Source organism: Podarcis gaigeae (genome assembly GCF_964106915.1).
Source record: "Podarcis gaigeae genome assembly, chromosome: 11".
In the NCBI taxonomy this organism is placed as follows: Eukaryota; Metazoa; Chordata; class Lepidosauria; order Squamata; family Lacertidae; genus Podarcis; species Podarcis gaigeae.
Genome location: NC_139687.1, coordinates 63,423,668 through 63,449,592, shown reverse-complemented (window position 1 = coordinate 63,449,592; position 25,925 = coordinate 63,423,668). Strand labels below are relative to the sequence as shown.

At 49.1% G+C, this 25,925-nt stretch overlaps 1 protein-coding gene across 2 annotated transcripts in view; it reads right to left on the bottom strand.

Annotated features, from left to right (window-relative positions):
• Positions 1 to 25,925, bottom strand: part of CNTFR (ciliary neurotrophic factor receptor) — a 422,108-nt gene that overhangs the window by 174,912 nt on the left and 221,271 nt on the right. For both annotated transcript variants that reach the window (XM_083702898.1, XM_083702899.1), the window contains one exon: positions 12,178 to 12,259. In XM_083702898.1, coding sequence (XP_083559024.1) covers positions 12,178 to 12,259 — 82 coding nt within the window. The remainder of the gene's footprint in view (positions 1 to 12,177; positions 12,260 to 25,925) is intronic.

Sequence of the window (25,925 nt, the reverse complement as noted above, 5' to 3'; positions counted from 1 at the left end):
ATTTGCCACAGTGGTACCTATTTATCTACTTGCACTGGAGTGCTTTCAAACAGCTAGGTTGGCAGGAGCTGGGATAGAGCAACAGTTCACCCCGTTGCGGGGATTCGAACCACCAACCTTCCTGAAGTGTTCAAGGGGGCATGTTTGGAGTAAGGCCACTTTTGTAGGTATTATGTTATTTATTTACTGTATCTTGTGTCCTTTACTAAATGACCATGGTATATAAATTTCACAAACAAGCAAACAAATGCAAAGTCTCCTTGTTTTCCTGCCTCAATCTACTCTGGCTCTTTCCTCTCCCACCTACCAATCTCTCTCACTTGTGTTCTGACCCCCAGTCCATTTGTTCACGGGTAGTTGTCATAGGACAGTTGCAGGAAGATCGCGGAAAAAACCTGACACGGAGCACCTAGTTTCAGCTTCCTGAGAATCAAAGCTTCCATTGGTATTTCTGGATTTTTTTTACAAGCAACTCTGTAGACCAAAAGGGTCCAAAGAAAACTGGAGGGTATATTAGGTGCTGCTTGCTATAGTCACCTTAGAAGCCAGAGGGACAGATGAAATACACTGTCAAGTCCCTGTCCTTCCTGCCCCTCCTCACGAGTAGCAAGACCAGGCGACCATATGCCAAATAGCTAAAATTGCACAATACAGGGTTTTTGTGGGGATTAAGCGAGAACCACTGAATATTCTGCCCGGGTCAGACCACACCAGGAATACCACATCCAATTCTGGGCACCACAATTAAAGAAGGATGTTGACAAGCTGGAAGGTGTGCAGAGGAGAGCGACCAAGATGGCCAAGGGTCTGGAAACCAAGCCTGATGAGGAATGGCTGAGGGAGTTGGGAATGTTTAGCCTGGAGAAGAAGAATCGTGGAATTGTAGAGTCGGAAGGGATTCTTGGAGTCTTCAACCCCCTGCAATGCAGGAATCTCAATGAGACTGAGAGGTGATACGAGAGCCCTCTTTCAATATCTGAAGAGGAGAAGGGACACGGGTGGCGCTGTGGTCTAAACCATTGAGCCTCTTGGGCTTGCCGATCAGAAGGTCGGCGGTTCGAATCCCCGCGACGGGGTGAGCTCCCGTTGCTCCATCCCTGCTCCTGCCAACCTAGCAGTTCAAAAGCACGTCAAAGTGCAAGTAGATAAATAGGTACTGCTCCGGCGGGAAGGTAAACGGCGTTTCCGTGCGCTGCTCTGGTTCGCCAGAAGCGGCTTAGTCCTGCTGGCCACATGACCCAGGAAACTGTCTGTGGATGCCAAACCAGGGTTCGAATCCTCACTTGACCAGGAAGCTCGCTGGCTGACCTTGGGAGTCAGGCACTGCCTCTCAACCTCGCCTACCTCGCAGGGTTTTTGTGGGGATTAAGCAAGAACCACTGAATCTATTCTGCCTTGGTCAGACCACACCTGGAAAACCACGTCCAATTCTGGGCACCCCTAATTTAAGAAGGATGTTGACAAGCTGGAAGGCCTGCAGATGAAGGCAAACAAGATGGCCTTATAGAAGGAGTGCTTGATGGAGCTGGGTAGTTTAAACCAGGGGAAGAGGAGAGAAGATATATGAAAGCTATCTTCAAATACAGTGGTACCTCGGGTTACAGACCCTTCAGGTTACAGACTCCACTAACCCAGAAATAGTACCTCAGGTTAAGAACTTAACCTCAGAATGAGAACAGAAATCGCACAGCGGCAGCAAGAGGCCCCATTAGCTAAAGTGGTACCTCAGGTTAAGAACAGCTTCAGGTTAAGAACGGACCTCCAGAATGAATTAAGATCTTAACCCGAGGTACCACTGTATCTCAAGGGCTGTCACATGGAAGATGGAGCAAGTTTGTTTTCTCCTGCTCTGGAGGGTAGGACTCGAACCCATGGCTCCAAGTTCCAAGAAAAGAATTCTGACTAAACACCAGGAAGAACTTTCTGGCAGTGAGAGCTGTTCAGCAGTGCAATAGTCTCCCTTGGGAGTTTTGTTCTCTCTTTCCTTGGAGGTTTTTAAGCAGAGGTTGGGTGGCCATCTGTCACGGATGCTTTAGCTGAGATTTCTGCATTGCAGGGGGTTGGACTGGATGACCCCCGGGGTCCCTTCCAACTCTGCAATTCTATGATTCTGTAACTCTATGTACATGCCACCTTGAACTCCTTGAAGGAAAAGGTGGGGTAGGAATCCAAGGAAGAAGAATGAGAAGGAGGAGAATAGAAAGCTTGCAAAAATCAAATCAAGCCACTGAACTTCCAGGGGATGGAGATTCTGTCTCCCTGCTCCATTGCCCGGGCAGGATTTGACATTCCCAGTGTGGCGCCCTTGTGCTTCTCTCTCACACACACTCCCGCCCGGGAGATGAAGGCTTTCAGCTAGAAGGGTGTTTGGTTCATCGCCCACCCTGCCTTGGCCCCCTCCCTCTGCAATGTCACCATCCTGCCAAAGTAATTTCCTCCTGAGTAGTTCTGACAGCAGCATCCCCATTAAACAAAGTGAAAAGAGCAATTAACTTTCTGCACCTGAGCTAAAAAACGCAAGCGCAACTGCCGGCGACGTGCTCAGCATGGCGGGATCAATGGCCCCAGACGCCGGGATGGCTGCGAGGACACCTCCTGCCTTGCTGCAGAGAGCCTGGCACTCTCCGCTCGGCTCACGCTCTGATTAGCCTCCCTGGGGTGCTGGTTGCAAGAGGGTGGCGGTGCCATCCCATGCCCATTCTATGGCATTGTTGAAAATGCATCTCATTTTCCACACTCGGCTGTTGGTGGCATGGCAAGAGCCTGGCCTGCTGAGAAAGGGATGGGATGCAACAAAGAAACAGAGTTGGGGGGTTTGTCCAGCGCCGAGTGCCTTCTGGCGGTTCCCTCACTGCGAGAAGCCAAGTTACAGGGAACCAGGCAGAGGGCCTTCTCGGTAGTGGCGCCCGCCCTGTGGAACGCCCTCCCACCAGATGTCAAAGAGAAAAACAACTACCAGACTTTTAGAAGATATCTGATGCAGCCTTGTTTAGGGAAGTTTTCAATGTTTAACAGACCACTATACAGTGGTACCTCGGGTTAAGTACTTAATTTGTTCTGGAGGTCCGTTCTTAACCTAAAACTGTTCTTAACCTGAAGCACCACTTTAGCTAATGGGGCCTCCTGCTGCCGCCGTGCCACCAGAGCACAATTTCTGTTCTCATCCTGAAGCAAAGTTTTTAACCCGAGGTATTATTTCTGGGTTAGCAGAGTCTGTAACCTGAAGCGTCTGTTATATAGTATATAGTATATTAGGTTATGTTACGTTACGTTATTATTCCACCTTTTTCCCATACAAGGACTCAAGGTGGGTCATGGATCAAATAGAAACTGCTAAAAACAAATACAATAATATTTAAAAAGCAATTAAGCGCCAATAAAATTAAAACACACACACACACACTCTTTCTATATATGATGCATTAAAGATCTAATAACTAATAAGAGGAGAGTCCCTACAGACCAAAGAGAAAAGGGCAATTATGCACCTGAGTTTATTTCATTTGTAAGCAAGGCGGGAGACGGCCAAAAATCCCCTCGGCCTATAACCCAATATGGCAGATGCAAAGGGTCGGGGCTTTTGAATGCTTCAATTTATGGTATAACAGGGTTCATGTTTTGTAACCTTGTCTTAGCCATTAAGTCTACGCTATAAATAGTTCTAGTCCACGCATTCATGTACCTATGGTTTATTAACTTTATTATAGAGCGACAGTGATCAATAATTTTGTATGGACTTTGTATATCATAATCAGTCCCTGTTTGATAATACTGTATTTTGCAGAATCCTCTATAACCATTTTTAGGTATTAATAAAAATCACACACACAAATATATGTATGAGATTTTTATTAATATTTAAACTTTTAAACAAATTATAAATAATTTCAAATTTGATACCTATAATGTATTCTCTATAAAAGACCTATTAACCAGAGAGTTAGGTCACCTTGAACTTGCGTCTAAGGGAACTTGTTTCGGCTTGCAATGTCAGCTCCTCCAGCTCAAAACAACAAGAGCAACATCACTAGAGCAGAACCAACACCCTCCCTCCTCTCTCTTCTCCTTCTTGGAGCAAACTGCATGCCAAGTACATATAATCCCTTATAACTGTTCATAATAATAGCCCCTCTGGAGGTTGTTTGGAGACACAGGCAATGCAGGGACATCCGTTCCACGTTGCCTGAGAACAGGGGAGGTGGGTTCTGCCTCCTCTGGACGAAGGAGAACAGCCCAGAGACAAAAAACCTCTGGGTTTTGGTCCTGTAAACGAGGAACGGCTTGATTTTCTCTCTCTCTCAACCACCACCCATGAGGTCAGCCTGCTATACTGGTCCAGAACCACTTAGTTCTGCAGAACACACAACAGCAGTATGGTGAAGTGGCTAGGGTGCTGTAACTTGGAGACCAGGGTTCAAATTCCCACTTTCTCACCCACTAAAACTCTGAATGGATAAGGAATTTTGGTAAGCAAATTTTATGCCAAGAGCTTAGGTGAGTTGATACTGGCAGTGTGGTGTAGTGGTTAGGGTGCTGGTTCAGGACCTTGGAGACCAGGCTTCAAATTCCCACTTGGCCACGGAGCTCACTTCAAATTCTGCTTCAAATCCTCCACTGGCAGGAAGCTGAATGGCTGACCTTGGGGGTCACTCACCACTTCTCAGCCTATCCCACCTTATAGGGTTGTTGTGGGGATACCAACCACCTTGAGCTCCTTGGAGAATAAGGTGGAATGGAAATGCAGAAAATAAATGCAATGAATGAATGATGCTAGGGAGGTGCCAGTAAAAAGATTTGCAAACCCATCTGCTTCTGGCCAGAAAGCCACTTCCACCCTTCAGAGGAGGTGGGGTTACGGGCGTCACGGCCCCAACACACGTGCAGCGGCTGGAATCAGTCACTGTGCAATTTTTTTTTGGGGGGGGGGATTCCCAGCCACGTCATCCCCTGGCCAGCCAATCAGCAACCAAGGTGTTCAAGTACCAAGGTACCACTGTATTGGAATCTCTTTTCTTGTCTGTTGAGTCCACTGGTTTGGGTTCCTCACCTCTGGAGCAGCAAAAAACAAGTTTGCTGCATTTCCCATGAAACTGTGCTCCAGGTATTTGAAGACGGCAGCTTCATGAGATGTCCACGCGTTCTAGCACTATGAGAGAGGGAGACCTTTCTCAGTGCCATGCGTCATTTCATAAATATCTTATCATGCTGCCTCTTGCTTGCTTTTTCTCTGAACTGAAAAGTCCCAATCACCACAACCTTTCCTCACGTGGAGTACTGTGCAAGGGACAAATCAGCAATTAATCCGACCGGAAACTTGCAAAGCCCCATCAGGACAGGGAACCCATAAGTGATCTGCTGCCATTGCAAGGTCCGTATCCTCAGTCAAGGCCCCAGGGAGAGTCAAGACCTTCTGCAAAGGACAAGTCACTTCCAGGCTCTGCTGCATCTGAGAACTTTGCTCCGCGTTCTGCCTTCCTAGGCAAAACGCAGCTCCTGAGATGCCTCTGCGTCTGGGAACAAGAGAGGTGGCCCCTCACCCCTTGCTCCGAACCTTTGCCCTCTCCCTGTCAAGACATGCAGGGTGAATTACAGTTAAACCCCAGAGGCTGACCTCACTGTGCAGCAGGGTAAGAGGCCTGAAAAGAAATGGGGTCACGTTTCTCTGGCTGCTATTTTGGGAGTCCGCTGTTCCTTGCTGGCGCTCCCTGCGCACTCCTCTGCAACACTGACCAAGCGGCAGGGGGCAGGGGAGTCGTGGACTCTGGGTGCCTGCAAAGAGTCCCTTTCCCTCTCTCTTGCAGGACGCAAGGGAGTCCGAGTCAGGTGCGCAGTCCGCAGGAGGAAGGGAGGTGCAGGGCAGGTGCCGGAAGGCAAGCTCCGATGGAAATAAAGACACATGACACAATTATTATGGTTAATGGGCTAAATAAGGCCACAACTTCATTGGTTACAGGTGATGAGGGGTATTGGCTTAGGCATTGGTCCTAACCGACTATATCCGACTCCAGCCCGTCCGCTTGAAGTCCGGGAAGGGTTAACCACCAGTAGGGGGAGTCCTGCTGATGCACATCAACTAGGAACCGATAGGGGGCGTGCCTTAGGCCCTCCCCAGGCTTTGGACAGGGCCACGCCCCCCGGAATCCATTAATGGACTACCCTTCAATATGTGGGGCAGGGGATGGCGCTACCTCCCCTCTTCCATCTACAGAGCAATACCAATGCCTAACCGCCAAGACCAAGAAAGTTGTGATGATTTGCTACCAGGTAGGCGAAAACCAAGTGGCTGGTGCCAATTTGCCAAGTGGAAAAATTCCTACCAGGCCCCTCAATGGCGACCAACCAAGGTCCATAGCAAGGTCAAGGAACGAAAACCTTATAGGGCGGGAGGGTGGGAAAAGCAGGAACAGCTGGCAGGCGGGGAAAGAGGGAGATCCCCGGCTGCATCCTACTTTAAATAGGGCAGGCCACGCTCCCAGAGCCAGCCAATTGGCTGGCCAGGAGGTGATGTGGCTGGGATTCCCCCCAATTGCGCGGAGGCTGGGTTCCAGCCGTTGCGCGCATGGTGGGGCCATGAAGCCCGCAACCCACCTTCTCTGAAGGGCAGAAGTGCCTCTCCCAAACAAACTGGCTCCCGAGCGCCGCAAACCCGGAAGTAAGTGTCCCAGTCTGCAAACTTTTTCGGAAGCTGAATGTCCAACGCAGTTTCCGCTTCAGCATCCAATCGGAAGCCATGCCCTGGTTTTCAAACCATTTTGGGAGTCGAAAGGACTCTCGGAATGGATTAAGTTCGAGAACCGAGGTACCACTGTATTAGGAAGAATTTTCTGGCGGTAACAGCTGTTCAATAGTGGAACAGTCTCCCTCAGAAGGTGGCAGCCTCTCCTTCCTTGGAGGTTTTTACGAGGAGGTTGGATGGCCATCTATCATGGTTGCTTTAGTTGACATTCCTGCATTGCAATGGGATAGACTAGATGACTCTTGGGGGCTCCTTTCCAAATCTACTATTCTATTATCCTATGAAATGTTGCGAGTAAATGTAAAAACCTTGTTGATTACAATAAGGACATTAGCCCTCCCTCAATGTGGTGATCTCCAGAGGTCCTTGGAGGGCAGATCCCACCACTCTTGACCCCTGGGATTGCTGGCTGATGGAGGCTGGGGTCCCATAACATGGTAGTGGGTTAGGAATGGATGACCCTTGGCATCCCTTCTAACTCTACAATTCTGTGACTCTATGAACATCTGGAGGGGACCACTTTGGGGGAGACTGGCATAAATTAAACGCCTTCTCTCCACAGCAGGAAACAACCACCCTGTCCTTGTCCTCGTATTATATAATAACAACAATAAAATTATTTATACCCCGCCCTCCCTGGCTAGAGCCGGGCTCAGGGTGGCTAACACCAAAAAAATCACAGTAAAAACATAATGGGGGGGTCCAATTCAAAATACAGGTTAAAATGCAATTTAAAATGCAACCTCATTTTAAAAGTGGCCCATAGATCAAGACCATAAGGGGAGGGAAAACATAAGGGTCAGAGTGAGTCCAAACCAAAGGCCAGGCGGAACAGCTCTGTCTTGCAGGCCCTGCGGAAAGATGTCAAGTCCCACAGGGCCCTGGTCTCTTGTGACAGAGCGCTCTATCACGTCGGGGCCAGTACTGAAAAGGCCCTGGCCCTACTTGAGACCAATCTAACCACCTTGCATCCTGGGACCTCCAAAATGTTGTCATTTGTGGACCTTAAGGTCCTCTGCAGGGCATACCAGGTGAGGCGGTCCCATAGGTGACCTTTGCTGTGGCTGCAACCTGCGCCTCCCTGGAAAGGGAGGCATCAAAGGTTACACCCAAGCTCTTGACAGAAGGCGCTGGCACTAATTGAGCCCTGCAAGAGATGGGAAGCCCAAGCAGTGACTTAGTGGCTCAGAAGCTCTGAGGTTCAGAGGGAGGGCCTTTTTAGGACAGCAAGCCTGGGCACTTGCCCCGGATAACCCAGCGTTCAATGAAGCCCACCAGGCTACCTCCCGTGCCCCAGTTGTGCCTCTTCCAGTCTGCTCAGTGACTTTTCGGAGAGCGGGAAGACGATTCCGGCCGGCAGCCCACAGCCCTCTGCCTCTGGCCTGCCAGCCGAGACACGCAAGAGGGAATTCCATTATTCAGTATTAGAGAGACGCAAGACACAAAACGGCCCGGAGGCTGTTTCCTGCTTTTAAAATATACATGGGTGTGTGTTTGCGCGCTGGCAGGTGTACCGGCCGAGGCTCGCAAGCAGAGTGTGTGTGACAGCTTGGGAAGGCAGGGAGTTCTCGTCCTGGCAGGGCCAGAGCGCCGGCTGGCTCTCTGCAGCAGACACGTCAGGAAAACAGAAAGAGACGGGGTCGTAAAGGACTGCCAAGGTCCAACGTTTGGAGAGCGGGTTGTGCTGGGCTGATATCTTCTGAGGCTGCTTTATTCTTGCCTCATTTTCAGAGAATTGCAGAGTCGGAAGGGACCCTGAGAACATAGCTGTCAACCTTCCCTTTTTTTGCAGGAAATTCCCTTATTCCAGCGCCGTTTCCCACTGCTATCCTGGATTGTTAGATATCCCGTAGACTGTCCCCAGGACAGGTGATCCTTTATTTTCAAATTTGAAAGTTGACAGCTATGCCTGAGAATCACCTAGCGTAGCCCCTGAAATGCGGGGATCTCAGCTAAAGCATCCACGACTAATGGTAATAATAATTTTGTTATTTGTACTCCGCCCATCTGGCTGGGTTTCCCCAGCCACTCTGGGAGGTTCCCAGCAGAACACTAAAAACAGGGCTAACAGGGCTGCCTTCAGATGTCTTCTAAAAGTCAGATAGTTGTGTATTTCCTTGAAATCTGATGGGAGGGCATTCCACAGGGCGGGCGCCACCACCACCAAGAAGGCCTTCTGCCTGGTTCCCTGTAGCCTCTCTTGTTGCAGTGAGGGGACCACCAGAAGACCCTCGGAGCTGGACCTCAGTGTCCGGGCTGAGTGATGGGGGTGGAGACGCTCCTGCAGATGGCCACCCAACCTCTGCTTAAAAAACTTCAAGGAAGGAAAACCCGCCACCTTCCGAGGGAGTCCCTTCCACTGTCAAACAGCTCTTAGAAAATTCTTTCTGATTTTAATCAGAATCTCCTTTCTTGTCACTTGAAGCCATAGGTTCAGGTCTGCAGAAAACAGGCTTGCTCCATCTTCCATTTTTTTTTCTTTCATTTTTTTTCCTCCCCCCCCCCCCCCCATGTGACAGATATTTGAGATATTTGAAGGTGGTTCTCATATCTTCTCTCAGTCTCCTCTTCTCCAGGCTAAACATACCCAACTCCTTCAACCATTCTTCATTATGGCGCTGGAGGAGACCCTTGAGAGTCCCATGGACTGCAAGAAGATCCAACCTCTCCATTCTGAAGGAAATCAGCCCTGAGTGCTCACTGGAAGGACAGATCCTGAAGCTGAGGCTCCAAGACTTTGGCCACCTCATGAGAAGAGAAGACTCCTTGGAAAAGACCCTGATGTTGGGAAAGATGGAGGGCAGAAGGAGAAGGGGACGGCAGAGGACGAGATGGTGGGACAGTGTTCTCGAAGCTACAAACATGAGCCTGACCCAACTGCAGGAGGCAGTGGAAGACAGGAGTGCCTGGCGTGCTCTGGTCCAGGGGGTCACGAAGAGGCGGACACGACTAAACAACTAACAACAACAACAACAAACTGCCTCAGCCCCTAGGAGTTTGCCTGTGTGCTTCTGGCCCTTCTTCTTTAGAGGAGAAAGCATTCCTGCCAAGGGGAAGGCAAGAGGTGCACCTGTCTGCTGGGGGGCATCAGATGGACCCCTTGCCTTGCATCCTGAGGATTATGCTTGCTCTCAGAGATGCCCTCCCCCTGCCCGCAGCACAATCACGGCACCTGCAGCCCCCCCCCCGACTCCAACCTCTCCATGGGGCATTGCAGCAGAGCTGATTGGCAAAGATTAGCGCCAGAGTTAGAAGCAGGGAGGGCGGGAGGGAGCTGAGAAAGTCAAATCGCCCTCCCTCTGCTTGAATAATGACGGAGCCTAATTGCTTATTGCTGGTTACTAAGCTACGGGATGGCAGCCGCTCGGACACCCATCAATATATTAACCCCGGCATGCAGCCCGAACAAGCTCATTCATTTCCAAGGGTGTTTATCTCCCTCTTTGCCTCCGTTCTCTGGGGAGAAAACATAATTATTATTTAAATGTGAGTTAATTCAGCCAAGGTGTTGATCAATAATGGAGAATTACTCGTTTAAAAATAGAGAAATCACCAGGCGAGCAGAGGCGCATGCGAGACCCAGGGAGGACTCAATTATGGAGAAGGGGCTCAAAAGAAGAAGCCGAAAAACAACAACCCCACAGCCCACGAAGGCCAGGTTCGAGGCAAGTTCTGTCGGAGCCCAGCCTCTGTCTGTAAAAGGGGCAGAATTTCTGCATCATCATCATCATCATATTTATATGCCACCCATCTGATTGGCTTGCCCCAGCCGCTCTGGGCAGCATCCAACAAATTATAAAACCACAGTAAAACATCTGCAAAATCCCAAGACATTCGTACTCCTAATAGTTCTTGGATTTCCCTCTGTTTTGGACCAGAAAATGTGTTTACAGGACTTTTGCTACCACCATAGACCACACCATTAGAACGTAAGAGGAGATGTCCTGGATGCGAATGACGCTCTCTTCTGCCCACCCCAAATGAGCTGCCCTGGAGAGATTCACAAACCGGACACCAAGGCAAAATCTCTCCACATCCATCAACAACTGCATCCAATAGGCTAAGTTGTTTCTAAAGGCAGCGAATGCATCTTAGGCTGTCATAGGTAAAACACTGCATCCTCCATGTAGTTATCTAATGCTCTTTCCTTTTTTTTTTTATTTTAAAAAAAGACATAGAATCACAGAATTGTAAAGTCCTCAGGATATCCAGCGACTATGAGTTCCACATATGTATCCCTGGAATATTTGTAATATGCAAGCTGTTTGGAACAAGTCGCCCATAGCTAAGACATCTTTCAAAAACAAAAAGAAGACCAAGTGTGCTAGCCTGCGTCTCTTATTTTTTCAACATCAAACAAAACAGAACAACCCATTTATTTATTTATTTTTTAAAAAATACACAACCCAGTAAAATCAGTGCAGTGATCAGTATGAACCATACTAAGGGATGTCTTCATTGGGGGGCCAGAATGCCCCATAATTGGCATTTGCCTGATCAAAACAGGGAAAGAGCATGCCCTTGGCTTCTCCACTAGATGGACCTCAGAGGGCCCCATCTGCAGGGATTTCAGCTACTCCAGAGTTGCAGCAAGTTCCCTCTTCAGCCCCAGAGACCACACAGTAGCTGTGAAGTACTTGGAAGAAATTGTGGAATATCCCTGCACAGGCACAACCCTGACAGCTCCCTGGTGTAGAAAAACACCTTGTAATGCACTGTGCAATTGACTTCTACTCTTTTTACACAAGCCATGTGAGTAAAGAGTTGGACACCTGGCCAAGTGGCCACCTGGATGCTTCACCATGTGTCACAGAGAAGCTCAGATTCAGTCAACTCACCCCCAGCACTGTCTTGGAGTGTCTATGGTGGGCAAACAAGAAACTGCCTTGGCCGTTCGTCCTGCAGAAATCTCCTGCTCTGGTTTAGGCCCAGAATATCTGAAGGACCAAATTCTTCCAGACAGATCTGCCTGGGCTCTGCAATCTTTGGGAGAGGTCCTTTCCTAGATGCCACTACCCTCACAAGCATGCTGGGTGAGGACAGGGGACAGGGCCTTCTCAGTGGTGGCTCCCAGACAACTTTGGGACTCCGAAAGAAGCCAGACTGGCTCCCTCCTTGTCTTTCCACCGGCAAGTGAACACTGTTTTATCCTGATGGGACCTTTGGGAACTGATCGTTTCTTTTGAGACAGGGGCTTTCAAATCGTGCCGTTTTTATGGTCTGTGTTTTAATAGATTTGTTTTTATATTGTTTCAATTCTATTGGAGTTGACTTGCCTTTTTTTATAGGTGTTTTGATTTTTGTGTTTTGATCTGTGCTGCTTTAATTTGTCTGTAAGCCGCCTTGACACCTGGTCTGGGGAAAAGCTGGAATATAAATAAGTAGTAAAATAACCATAAATCTCCCACTGATGTTGGGATAAAGAGGAGGCAACTACTTACCCTGCTGGCTGTGCCTCTGAGCATAAACGACCACCACTGCAGCTAGCACCACGTAACACGCTGCCGACACAGGGTAAGCCATCTGCAGGAACAAACACACAATAGCCAGGGGTCAGTGGGGCCAAAGGTTGAGAGGAAGGGAAGAAGGAAGCAATAATCAATAAGAAATGGGCTCACAAATGGTTACAGCATCACAAGAACTGGGCAAAACAGCTTCCACCCTGGTTCTCTTTCTCGTTCTCACATGGCTGGCAAAGGCCAGCGGAGAGAGATCTGACTGGCACCGCCCAGTGCCATGGTCAGGATTCGAACCCGTGTCTCCCAGGTCTTAATTTGATACAGAGGTGCTGCAGCTGGCATCAGACTGCATTCCCTTTGACTTGTCCCTCTCAGCAACCCACGTGTCCCAACACGTTGTGTCACCTGAAAATGCACGCTCCGTCTTCACAAGATTAGAGGGGCAGGGCATTGTGTGGTCAATACACAATACCCCAAAAGATGCCAAAAAGATGTCCTCTTGGACTGAGGGCTGAAAACCAAGAAGCCTCAAGGAGAGAAGAGGGGGGCTGAGCTAACTACTTACATAGACCAGACTTTCCCCACCTTAGCGCTTTCTGGATCTTCGAACTACAACTCCCACAAGCCCCAAACAGTGCAACACTATTGTCTGCTCCAGCAGAGATGTGTTGGCAGAGGCTGATGGGAGTTGTAGTGCAAAAAAGGGAGAACCCAACCCTCTGCGATGTGGAAATCCTGCCCCCAGCTGTCCCTGGGTGGGCTTGAACCACCAAACGTCTGGTAGTAGCCCATGAAACAGGCAGAGGCAAGGCAAGGAATGATCCCTTAGGCTGCTGAGAGTTGTGGTGCAAAACAAGAAGGCACCAGATTGGGAAAAGCTGCTCTACAGGAAAGCCAGATAAAGGGCTCATCTCCGGAGGAAACTGCTCTTTACTGCTAAATTGGAACAAAGAGCAATTTGGGTTTTCTCCTGGTGAATGTTTGCCTCCAATTTAGCACTAAAGAACAGGTTTTCCCTGGGAAAGGAGAAAGCTGCTTGAACCCATGCTTTGGGGGCCTGAGGCCTGCAGATGTGTGGATAAGCTCTCAGAAGCTAACATGCATAATCAGGGAATAATATTAAAAACAGAAATGAGAGAGAAAACATAACGGTTCAGAACTAGCAGAGGAACAGGGAAGAAGAGATTTCTCCACAAAGCTCCTAGGTTGACCCCCCCCCCCCCCGAAATCAATGTTTTCGGAAGAAATGGCTCTTCTTTTGCGTTGAGAGAAAATGTCACAGAAGGAGCGGAAATGGAACACCTCGTGTCTAAATGTTTCACTTCTTGTCAATTGGCGGCACATCAAATTGCTTCTACAGGCTTGTTTTAAAAGAGAATCTTTGAGGCGGTGTTCAGGATAAAGCGACTGCTGTCACAATCCAGAGGGTGGATGAGAGCGAGTTGTGTGGAAGGCAAGGTGGGTGGCACAACCGCCAGGCCAGCTCCACAATGGGCCTCTGCAGGAGAGGCAAAACTTATTGCTACCATCGCCTTTGGGTTCCCTTCAGGCTGGTGGCAAAGTTTGTAGTACAACTCATGCAACACGTTGGCGACTAATACACACACAATAACTACCAAAATGATTATGCATTCTTTATCAATCTTCTTAGAAAAATACAAAATCTTGTGCAAAGCCACAGAGACTTACGAACCTAAGATGAACGTATAATGTCTGATTTCAATGGATTTTTCAAGTGCTTAACTCAGTCTTTTGTTTTCTTTATCTTTTTAGGTAAGTTCATGAAGATACCAACAAAAGGGGTTGCGGCGCTCATCACGCTTTACTGGCCAAGGGAGCCAGCGTACAGCTTCCGGGTCATGTGGCCAGCATGACTAAGCCGCTTCTGGCGAACCAGAGCAGTGCACGGAAATGCGATTTACCTTCCCGCTGGAGTGGTACCTATTTAGCTACTTGCACTTTGTGCTTTCGAACTGCTAGGTTGGCAGGAGCAGGGACTGAGCAACAGGAGCTCACCCCGTCGCGGGGATTCGAACCGTCGACCTTCTGATCGGCAAGTCCTAGGCTCTGTGGTTTAACCCACAGCGCCACCTGCGTCCAGATGGATGTTAATAAAGTTGTAGAAGGGTGCTGGCATTTTGCCCTGGCAGTCCAAGTCCAAGTAATCAAGAGGCCGCGATTTGTCCCTGATGGGGCCCTTTTACTGGGGCTTGAAGATAGCACACTCCCAAGGTAGTTTTCCAGTGCCAAAGTTTGGCAGAGCCAGGTCCCACTTCCCAGGGACCCCCTGGAGACCAGAGGGGCCCCCAGCCCATTCCTCCATTGCTCTCACAAGGCTTGGTGGGAGGGGAACACAGCAGGGAGGGAGGGCTAAGTTGGAAGCGCCAAGGCCACGGGGCAAGGAAGCTGGAAAGAGGGGAAAGATGGAAGAGGGGAAGAAACAAACACTTTGCCATGGGTTGAGAGCTCCCATCACTGCCTTCTCCCCCCTATGAGTTCATCCACAAATCCATTTCTCCTGCAACTTCTAGGCACACGAACGAGAGGTTTTTCTTCTGTCCAGCTGCTTTCTCCAGGAAAACCCTGCTTTACCACTGAAATGGAACCAATGTCAACCCACAGAAAACCTGATTGGGGATTGTTCTGATTCACTGGGAATCAGTGGGCTTTCGGGCGGTAGGACGGGAAAAACCCCTCTCAGAAGCCACAGGACAAATGAAAGTGTCCCTTTCTTTACTCTGATGGTTGGGGTTTATGTTTAACGAAATAAATGTTATTTTATAAATAAAGAAAAGCGAAAGAGCATAAAGTTACACTGTCACAGGAGGTTGGAAGCTGCAAGGGCCGGACAGCACCATTCATTTTGCTGTTGGAAGACATTTCAAAAAACAGAAATTCTTTCACAAAACTTTCAGGCTGGTTTATAGGTACGGTGGTACCTCTGGATACGAACGGGATCTGTTCCGGAGTCCAGTTCGCATTCTGAAGCAAATGCAACCCGCATCTGCACGTGCGCAGGCCGTAATTCGCCACTTCCGTGCATGCACGTGACGTCATTTTGACTGTCTGCGCATGCGCAAGCGGTGAAACCCGGAAGCAATGTGTTCTGTTACTTCTGGGTCACTGTGGAGCGCACCCCGAAAGCACTCAACCTGAAGCAACTTCAACCTGATGTATGACTGTATTATTTTGCAATCAGTTCGCTTAAATCACAGTTGCTGTGGTCCAAGTTTTCCACAATCCATTCAAGAGATATGCTTCCTACCCCCCTCCCCAATTTTTCAGCTACTATAATCTTAGCAGGTTGAGCACTGGTGTGGTGTTTTTGTGGGGAGAGGGGTCAGGGTCAAGGGGAGAGCGAAGAGGAAGGGTTGAGCCATGCCTACCTCAGTCCCAAGGGAGAACTGGCCTGTCTAAGGCGTCCTGGAGCCCCAAATCCACAGCAAAGCACCACGGCTCACCTGCAAGCACACCTTCAGCAAGGGAAAGGTGGGGCAGGTGTGTTTGTGTGTGTTTGATGGAGGAGAAGTGTCGGTGCCAGGGGCATTGGGGGAACATGAAACATCCCCCCCCCACTCTCTGCATCATCTCATTTCCTTTTCCTCAGATCCAGGGATGAAAGGCTTTGGCAGGATGAAAAAGCCCACTGGTGTTCTCTCCTCGTCCCAGAGTCCCAACAAGTCTCCCTTTAATAGGACTCGAGCCGCAGGGCGCTTGCAGAGAGCTTGTCAGCCTCGAACCCCAGAGAAAAAGCAGGCCGCTCTTCAGAAAAAGTCTTACCTGCGGGGTCAGCCCTGCTCCCACTTGAAAGGGCACCTTTAATCTGATTTAAGCGCTGCCTGTCAACCGAAGGAGCTGGGAAAGGCCCGGAGGATCCAGACAATTACAAGAAGAAGGAGAAGCTTGCCAGATCCCTCTTCTCTCTCTTTCTCATTTATAAAAATTCACAAAGGATGGGGGGCGAGGACCACAAGAGTCAAGGAAGGTGGGTTGGCACCGCTGGGGAAAGTCCCAGGCACCCAAATCCCACTCATCCGTTTGGAAGAGTGAGTGTCGGCTGAAGGTCTACAGTGTATGGCTGTTGGGTTGTGACAATGGAGCACCTTCAGCAGACTGTGAACCAGCTGGAAAATACGCTTGGCTTGGCAAGCGGGTGCCACATCCACCAGCTGGAAGGAACAATGGCAGCCCTGGCAGTGGGGGGGAGGGCAGGCAGAAGGAAAGGCTGGCACCAGACTGGCAGGAGGCAGTCATGAACAGACAGTGAGGCACAAATAAGGCCAATTTCAGATGGGTGGACATTTTGGTTTGGCGCAACAAGGGGAGCAGCAGAGAGATCCAGCCAGCTGGGAGGGGAGCAGAGGAGGGCAACCAAGAGGATGAAGAAATGGAAACCAAGCATTGTGAGGAATGGTTGAGGGAGTTGGGGATGTTTCTCCTGGAGAAGAGGAGGCTGAGGGGAGATAGCTACCTTCAAATATCTCAAGGGCATCTCGAGGTGGGTTTCTCCTGTTCTAGGACCAATGGCTTCATGTTACAAGGAAGGAGACTCAGACTCAACATCAGGAAAACTTTTGGGCAGTAAGAGCTGTTCAACCGTGAAACGGTCTCCCTTGGAAAGTGGTGGACTCTCCTTTGTTGGAGGTTTTAAGCGGCTCCAGGTTGGAAGGCAGGGATTGTGATTCCTGAATTAGATGTAGCTGTCAATGTTTCCCTTTTTTTAAGGGAAATTCCCTTATTCCGAATAGGATTCCTTGCAAGAAAAGGGAAAAGTTGACAGCTATGGCATTAGATGACCCTGAAGATCCCTTCCAACTCTATAATTCTATGGTTCTATATTGCATAAAAGTGTTCCTATCATACTACCAACCTTACTGTCTGCTTGTGAAACATGGACCACTTATAAACACCATCTCCAATGCCTCAAAAGATTCCATCAACGGTGTCTCCATTCCCACATCACTTGGGAAGACAGGTGAACTAATGCCAGTGTACTGGAAGAAGAAAAGACCACCAGTGTTGAAGCAATGATTCTTCAGCATCAACTTTGTTGGACTGGTCATGTTGTGCGGATGCCTGATCATCTTCCAAAGCAACTACTCTACTCCAAACTTAAAAATGGAAAGCGTAATGCTGGTGGTCAACAAAGAAGGTTTAAAGACTGTCTCAAGGAAAATCTTAAAAGGTGTAGTATAAACACCAACAATTGGGAAACACTGGCCTGTGAGTGCTCCAGTTGGAGAACAGCCTTTACCAAAGGTATCATGGGCTTTGAAGACACTCGAACTCAGGACGCAAGGGAGAAACGTGCTAAGAGGAAGACATGCTTGGCAAATCCACACCGTGATCAACTCCCGCCCGGAAACCAATGTCCCCACTGTGGAAGGACGTGTGGATCCAGAATTGGCCTTCACAGTCACTTATGGACTCATTGTTAAAATCGTGTTTAGGGAAGACAATCTTACTCAGCTATGAGGGATCACCAAAGAGAAAGAGAAAAAGTGTTCCGTAGAGTCTTTACCTCTAAGCATGCACAGATTGTGGGTTGTCTTCTTCAGCAATTGCCAGAGCCCATGTATTTTTGCCCCACAATGTAAGATTTAAACCACTCAATGTTTTCCACTTTTGCACAACAGAAATCCTAGCTGCTGATAGCCAATTTCCAGGTTTTCAAAGATACCTTGCATTCCCAGGGAAATGCAAAAACATTCCTTGAGAAATGCAAGGCCTGCCATTTGCACAGCCTTCACTTGCACATGGCTCTTTCATGCAACCACAGATCTGACTGGCTCCTCGTTGTCGCTGTCCCAATATATGCTATGTGATCCCTAGCTGGCTGGGATCACCCCTGTGACTGAGCCAGGATGGAGAGGGAAACATCAGCTTTAAGAGGAGGAAGGAGAGCAGAAGTCGCCCGGGAAGAAAGCGGCAGCAATCAAGACTGAGAAAAGAGCGTCCATCTAGGAAATATTTCCACCCCGCTGACATCTCTCTGAAGTCAGAATCTGATGATATTTCAGCGCAGACACGACACGCTGGCACAGTGAAGGGAGAGAGAAATTGTACACACAGCAGGGCTAAAGTGGAAAGAGAACGGCAGCGGTCACGGCTGCAGCACACAAATACGGAGACCACAAAGGAAGAGGAAATCCAGACGATGGTCTCAGCAACAGGTTGCACTTAAGACGCACAGAGCTGGGAGGGAGAACAAGGCTCATCAAGCCGAACTCCCTGCAAGGCAAGAATTACAAACGTAACTAAGCCTATGTATGCAAAGCTGAAAGGAAGATACAAGGTTGGATCCAAACACCAGCCGCAAATTCTATGGTAAATACAATCATGCTAGAAAAATGCAACCTGTGCTGCTGATAGTTGTACGACTCATGCAACACGTTGGCGACTAATATACACACAATAATTACCAAAATGATTATGCATTTGTCAGGACTGCCGCTAGGTCCCAGCTCACAGAGGACCAACGCCCAGTGGATGTTATATACAAAAGTCTTTATTAAAGTTTAGTTTCCATTTCCAAGCTCTGGGCGCGCAGACCCACGTCTCGACGCTAGACCGGCTAAGTCCCCTCTGACTCACTGCTCCACCCACACCAGTTTAAGATTCTAGCCCGGCTCCACCTCTTGCGCTGCTCTTTCCTGCGCTGGGTCCTTCTGCCCTCTGGGGTTCCCTCCTTCCTGGACTCCTCTGACGCTGAGCCTCCTGAGTCTTGCCCCTCCCTCCGGCGGGCTTTAGGACCTGGCTCCCTTCCCGGGCTCCCCGCTGTGCCGCGCTCCTGTACATTTGAACTTGGCGCGCGTGCCCAGCCGGTGACTTTCCTTCTGACCGTTTCCCCGCTTCCTGATGTGGGTGTTGCCAAACCTGACTCCTCTCCTCCCTCTGGTGGTGAGGACACTGGTCCCGACTCCTGGGACTCCCCCTCCCCACTGCGCTCTGGTGGAGACGCTGGTCCTGATCTCCAGCTGCTGCTCAGGGACTCCCCGCTGGCCCCTTCCTCCTGGGGCTTCCCCCCTGGACCCCCCTTCGCTCTGGCCACCGGCGCTCCCTTCTGTGAATCCTCCGATTCGCTAGAGAAGCTTGTGGAATAACTCTGGCCACTGTCACTGCCTGCGCCCCCCTCGTACTCCTCCTCCTCACTCTCCATTTGCTCCCCCTCCTGTGTCTCTCCTTCTGAACCCCTGACAGCATTGTTTATCAATTTTCTGAGAAAAATACAAAACCTTATATAGTGGTACCTCGGGTTACATACGCTTCAGGTTACAGACTCCTCTAACCCAGAAATAGTACCTTGGGTTAAGAACTTTGCTTCAGGATGAGAACAGAAATCTTGCTCCGGCGGTGCGGTGGCAGCAGGAGGCCCCATTAACTAAAGTGGTGCTTCAGGTTGAGAACAGACCTCCGGAACAAATTAAGTACTTAACCTGAGGTACCACTGTACAAAGCCACAGAGACTTGAGAACTACCCAACCTAAGATGAACTTATGTCTGATTTCAATCGATTTTTCGAGTGCTTAACTCAGTCTTTTGTTTTCTTTATCTTTTTAGGTAAGCTCATGAAGATATCAACAAAAGGTAAGTTCGGTGTTGTTCACAATACCGAGAGATGCTAGTGAAGTTGTAGGTGGATGTTAATGAAGTTGTAGACGACAGGGTGCCGGCGTTTTGCACCTGTTTCGCCCTGGCAGTCCAAGTAATTAAGAGGCCACTGTTCGCCCCCAATGGAGCCCTTTAACTGGGGCTTGCAGGTAGCCCACTCCCAAGGTAGTTTTCTGGGCTTCTTCAGTGGTCTAATCTCAAAGCCTTGATACGTAGATTGATATTCAATTTCATAGAGAATACTGTTTCTTGGCTTAAGCTTAAGAGACTGATTCTATGGAGCATGTGCCATTAAATACAGTCTTGGTCCTGAGTACACACATATCACACTGTCAATTAATTACACAGCTCCCTTTGAAATCAGTGGGACTTTGGGAGCCATGACAAACTTATCATGTTGGGATGCGTCAAACTAAGTAACACACAGAGCAGACTTGCTGAAATTAATGGGCCAATGTTAACCGTGTTCTCGGATTCCAAAGGGTCTACTCTTGAGTAGGACGGACGCAGGCGACATTCCACTGATATCCTGGCTGGTGCTGAAAGGTGTTGCTATCCAAAAACATCTGGAGGGCCCTAGGTTGGTGAAGGATGCTCTAGCCAGTTCCTGGAAGCTCCTGCAGCCAATTGGAAGCCGTGGAAGCCCCACCAGATGTTCAGCTTCCAAAAATAGTTCACGAGCTGAAACAGTCACTTCCAGGTTTGCAGCGTTCAGGAGTGAGAACTAAGCTGTTTGAAAACCAAGGTACGACTGCAAACAGACTGCAACACAATGATTCTTCAGAATTTGTACGTCTTTGAACTTTGTGATTCACTGCTCTGGGTTAAATAAGATGTACGCATGTATTTATATTTTTGCACTGAGACAAAATACTGTTTTTTTAAACAAAAATCATAGAATCACAGTAATTTACACCTTCAGCACCCCCCTGCTGCACCCTTAGTGCCCCCCCCCCCCGGGTAATTCCCCTCCCACAGGTAGGAACACCCACTCTGGGAACCCCTGATTTTGATGATCTACATGCTACTCTTTGCACAAGCCAGAGGCTGGTTGGCAATGAGGTAAATCCAGAAAATAACAGGGTCCTTTAAAAAGCACATAATGAACGCACAGTCTGCTCTGTATTTTGCTTCTGATTTTTGCCACAAGCCAGAGATGCACTGGGGTCCCCCATGTCATCTTCAACAGTGTTCTGGATGAGTGTTGGCTACGTGAGGCTGCCTTGGGAAAGACTTTGCAGAGGAAGCTGCCTCGGATCAGTACTGCCCATGCAGACTGCCAGTGGATTCTCAGGTGAGTGTCTTTCTCAGCCCTACACCTGGAGATGCCCCGGATTGTACTGGGGACCTGGGTTTATAAACTGGTGCAAAGAGGAACAGGTGAAGTGTTGATGAGAGCTGGTTTCCTGGAGCACACAACTCCATTATAATTTTACCTTCTCCACCAGCTTCCAGTCTGTTTACAGACCTAATTTGAGATGCTGGTTTTATTACCTTCCAAATGAAGGTAATAAATGAAGCTGAATGTTCAGGAGAGAGAAAAAAGAAGCCTCATTTTCATGCAGTGCATAAACTACAGCGCTCCAACAGGAGACCAATCTGGATGGCTTAGACAAACTGGACTAGATGGGCCTTGGCCTGATCCTGCAGCCTCTTCTATGTTCATAGAAAACTGCCTGTGATTACAGCCCCCACTCCCCCCCCAGCTCAGTTTAGTACGCAGCTGGAATACACTCTCGAGATACATTGCAACTGTAAGTAGTTTAATAAGTGGAGATTAATATGGTTATTTAAAAATGGAGATGATTACTATCCATCCAAAAATAGCAAGTCGTTCCTCTTCCCGGAGCAATAGAGGACGTGGATTGCTCCAGTTCAGGAAGGAAGCCGCTCTTTCGCGCCTCGGGAGCCTGCCTGCGTTTTTCCAGAAAGTCTGGCTGTGCAGAAGAACCTCGGGAGGGGGTGTGTGCTTTGGGTTGGGGGGGCAGTTGGCAGAGATCCCTGGACCACACAGCTGACCTTTGCTCTGCCAACCATGCAGAGAGAGAGTCTTGGCAGCCGCAGGGCCACAGGCTGCCCAGCTGGCAGAGAGCGCCACACCGATGTGCCGTTTCCCAGCTAAACAAAACGAGTAAATAACTGATTGTTTAAAATCCACCAAGTGACAACTGAAAAGGCGAAGTCTAAATGAAGGGTGGCAGCAGAGAAGGGAGCGCGATGGTGGTCTATAAAAACCAATGAGCGGTTTTTGCAATTTCATTTATTTCATGGAACAAGAGCTCACAGGAAGCAGGTTGGACAACTGATGTGTGCTGGGCCTGGGGGTAACCCAAGAACCGCGGTCCAGGTCCGGTCCAGAATCCAAAGGTTCCACTGGGAGTCAGTCCGAGAGGGCCAAGGCAGGACACGAGGCAGGAAACCAGGCAAGGGCAGGTACAGGATCTCAGGCAGGATCTGGCAAACAGCAATGTTGCTCCTGCAACCTGGTGCGGGGACCGACAGCCTTTCATCTGTGTCAGGGTAGTGGCCGGTCCTGATCCCCCGGCGACTCACCTCCCTGTCTCGCCCAAAGGCAAGCACTCCTCCTGCGAGTACTCAGGTCTCTCCTTCTCTCAGACCTCAGTCTCTGCAGCTCGGGAGACGTCGGTGGGTGACTAGACCCAGAGGCCGCCTCAGCCTCTCCTGACCCAACTGGTAGTGGAGCAGCTGTAAGTGATGGCCCAGCTGGAGGCAACAAGGTCATCCCCGCATCTGGAGCCAGGGCAGGCTCAGGCCCCTGACTCGGCCCAGCTGGTGCTTGTTGCAGGGGAACCTGTGCAGACTGGGACTCTTCAGGATCAGGCCCCAGACTTGGTTCAGATGATGCCTGAGGCAAAGGATCCAGTGCAGACTGAGACTCCTCTGGTTCCGAGTCTGAGTCCCAGGCCATCACATGATGGAAGAGGCGAGAAGATGAGGGACGGGACCTCTCCCCTCCTAAGAATCAAGCGGGCTTGGGAACTCCCTGCCTGGGAAAGTTGCGGGGGTCAAATGGGATAAAAAGGAAACAGGCAAATGTGGGACAGGATCAATCATAGAAGCATAGAATTTTGGAGGTGGAAGGGACCCTGGGGTTATCTAGTCCAACCCCCTGGCAATGCAGGAATCTCCGCAAAAACATCCAAGACAGGTGGACATCCAGCCTCTGCTTAAAAACCTCCAACCAAGGGAGTCCAACTAATGAACAGCTCTTGCTGTCAGAATGTACTTCTTAATCAGAATTTCCTTTCTTGTCATTTGACTCCACCGGTTCAGATCCTCCCTTCTGAAACAACAAAACAAGCTTGCTCCATCTTCCAGGTGACAGCCCTCCATGTATCTGAAGAATTGTTGGCCCTTTCAAAAACCTCTACTCAATGCTTGTTGAGGAGCAACAAAAAGGATTGTGTTGAATCTCAGCCTTGCTTGGAAAATACTTCCTTTTAAAAAATCACATGCTTCTTGAAGGCACCAGAGGTGATGTAAAAATACAATTCATTTTCTACACATAGCGAGCAATAAAACTGTAGCTGGTGAGGGAATATTGCTGCCTTGGGCTCCCTTGGGAGACAGGATGGGATGCGAACCAAATGGATAAATCAATAATAATATCCCATGCAAACTGACATTTGGGTGAAATTTGGAAACGGAATCCAGGGTCTTTTTGGTATGCACAGCTTTCAAGAGTCACTCTCGAGGAACGGGTTTTTAAAAAGAAAAGGAAGGCAGCTTAAAGTATTAACCCTTGGATTGAAACTGTTAAAACGGGCAATTTAAAACAAAATGTAAGAATGTAAGTAGAGCCCACTGGATCAGGCCCAGCTATTCCAGCATCCTGTTCTCCCCGTGGCCAACCAGAAGCCCCTTCTGGGAAACCCACAAGCAAGATTTGAGCCCCCCTGCCCTTCTGTGGTTTCCAGGAAATAAATGCTAAAAAGAAGGACGTTTGAATTAGCTGGTGCCAATGTTTACTTGGAAGTCCCAAGACCATTTGCTTGAGAATCCCCTCCACGCATGTACAGAGTTCTTTTTAGTTCTGAACTCCTCCAGACAATGCCGGATTTACGCACAGTGGACGTTCGGGTTGCAAACGTGATCCGTGTCTGCGCACGTCGGGTTGCAATTGGGCACTTCTGTGCATGTGCGAGTGCCCAAACCTGGAAGTAACCCGTTCCGGTACTTCCGGGTTCGGCACGGTGCACAACCTGAAAACACACAACCTGAAGTGTCTGTAATCCGAGGTATGACTGTATAAGCTCAACAAGCTCTAGCTTAGGGCCCCACTCTCTTGGGGGTCCCCAAAACATTTAAAGTGGGAAAAACTGGATGTACATTTCCAAAATAGAAGATAAAAAACAAATGAAATAAAACCTACACACAGCAACAGTGTTTTGTGTTGTGTAGGCTCCTGTGATGTAAGTCATGGGCCCCGCCTGCTCCCAAAAAAATCACTGGTTTGCTCATTTCTAGAAATAGGCTGCCTCCATTCTGCATGTGCAAATGGCTTGAGATACCTATTAGGTCCATAAATTACCATATAGCATACATTCAACACAACAAAACAGCGACAATTTGTTGTTGACAAAGGACAGCTGGACATATAAAAGGCCCCATTACCTTCAGTAAACCTAATCAAACCTAAATCCGGCCCTGCTTCCTGATGTTGTGGAGGTTCACCTATCCACCTACTTTTCCAGAGGTGAGCACAACTGGAACAGGATGGCCAGGGAGATGTTTTGAGAGGGGTTGGGGAAAGAGCATTTTCCCTTTCGTCAACTGCAGATGCTCTCTGGCCCAGGCTTCCTCCCTCTCCTCTCCCAGCGCTCACAGTAGTACCTCACAGGCTCAACCGCCAACATCCCCCATATGTGTCTTTTGCCCCCCCCCCCACCATCTGGACAGCATCACCACTCAGCTCATAAGGCTCCGTGCATTAAAGCCGAGAGAGAGACATAATTCAGCCAGAGCCTCCCTTGCGCTCTTGCCCTCGCCTGACCTCTGCCCCAGCCGCAGCGGCACACCTTGGCTCTATCATCATAAATGTGCTTCCTATGGCTCCCTGTAGACCCACCACCAACATCCAAGGATGCAATGCAGGCTTCCCAGAAAGACTTTGAACCTTTGGAGACACAATTGTGTGTGTGTGTGCTGCAACCAGGTGTTTGTGCGCGCGCACACACACGGAGGAAGGCAGTTCCCCTTCCGAGACACAAGAGGTAGGGAGAACCTCCTGCCTAGACAGCTGGCAAGATCCCCAACCCCAAAGTCCTCCTTGGATGAAGGAAGGATTGCATTTGCTCAGAGATGCTGGAGGCCTTGGCCAGTTCTCCTAACCCATTAAGGGCAAGAGGAGGAAAAACTCACTAGAAAACTTACTGAGACTGTTACAGCTGTCACAAAATACCCATTCCACATTTATATAATCACTCATTCTTTGTGTGTGGCAGTGCCTACACCTCGGAACTCCCTGCCTATTGACTGGCATCAGACAGGCACATTCACTGTACAGTGGACGCTCAGGTTGCAAACGTGATCCATGCAGGACGCACGTTCGCAACCCGCAGTGGCGTGTCTGCGCACTCATGGGTTGCGCTTCTGCGCAAAGCACGATTTAGCACTTCTGCACATGCGCGGCCGCCGAAACCCGGAAGTAACCCATTCCGGTACTTCCAGGTTTCGGCAGGTACGTAACCCGAAAAAACGCATCCTGAAGCGGCTGTAACCCAAGGTATGACTGCACTCTTTTCGGCGCCTGCTAAAAAGGTTCCTGTTTGGATAAGGCAGTCCAGGTGTTTAGAAAGCTGTTGTGAGTTTTAATCTGTTTTTAGTCTATCGTTATTTCTGGAAAGTTTTAAATTATTGTTGTTGATTTTTCTTATTGATAATGTTATTGTTTTATCTTTTTCATAAACTGCTTTGAGGGTCTTTTTTGGGGTGGGGGTTGCACTAAAGCACTGGATACATAGAAAGAAAGAAAGAAAGAAAGAAAGAAAGAAAGAAAGAAAGAAAGAAATTGTGGTCTTGTAGCGGCCAGGATGGCACCAAAGACGCATCCTTTTTCTCCAAAGCACTCCTACCTATGCAGCCACATGAGGAAAGGC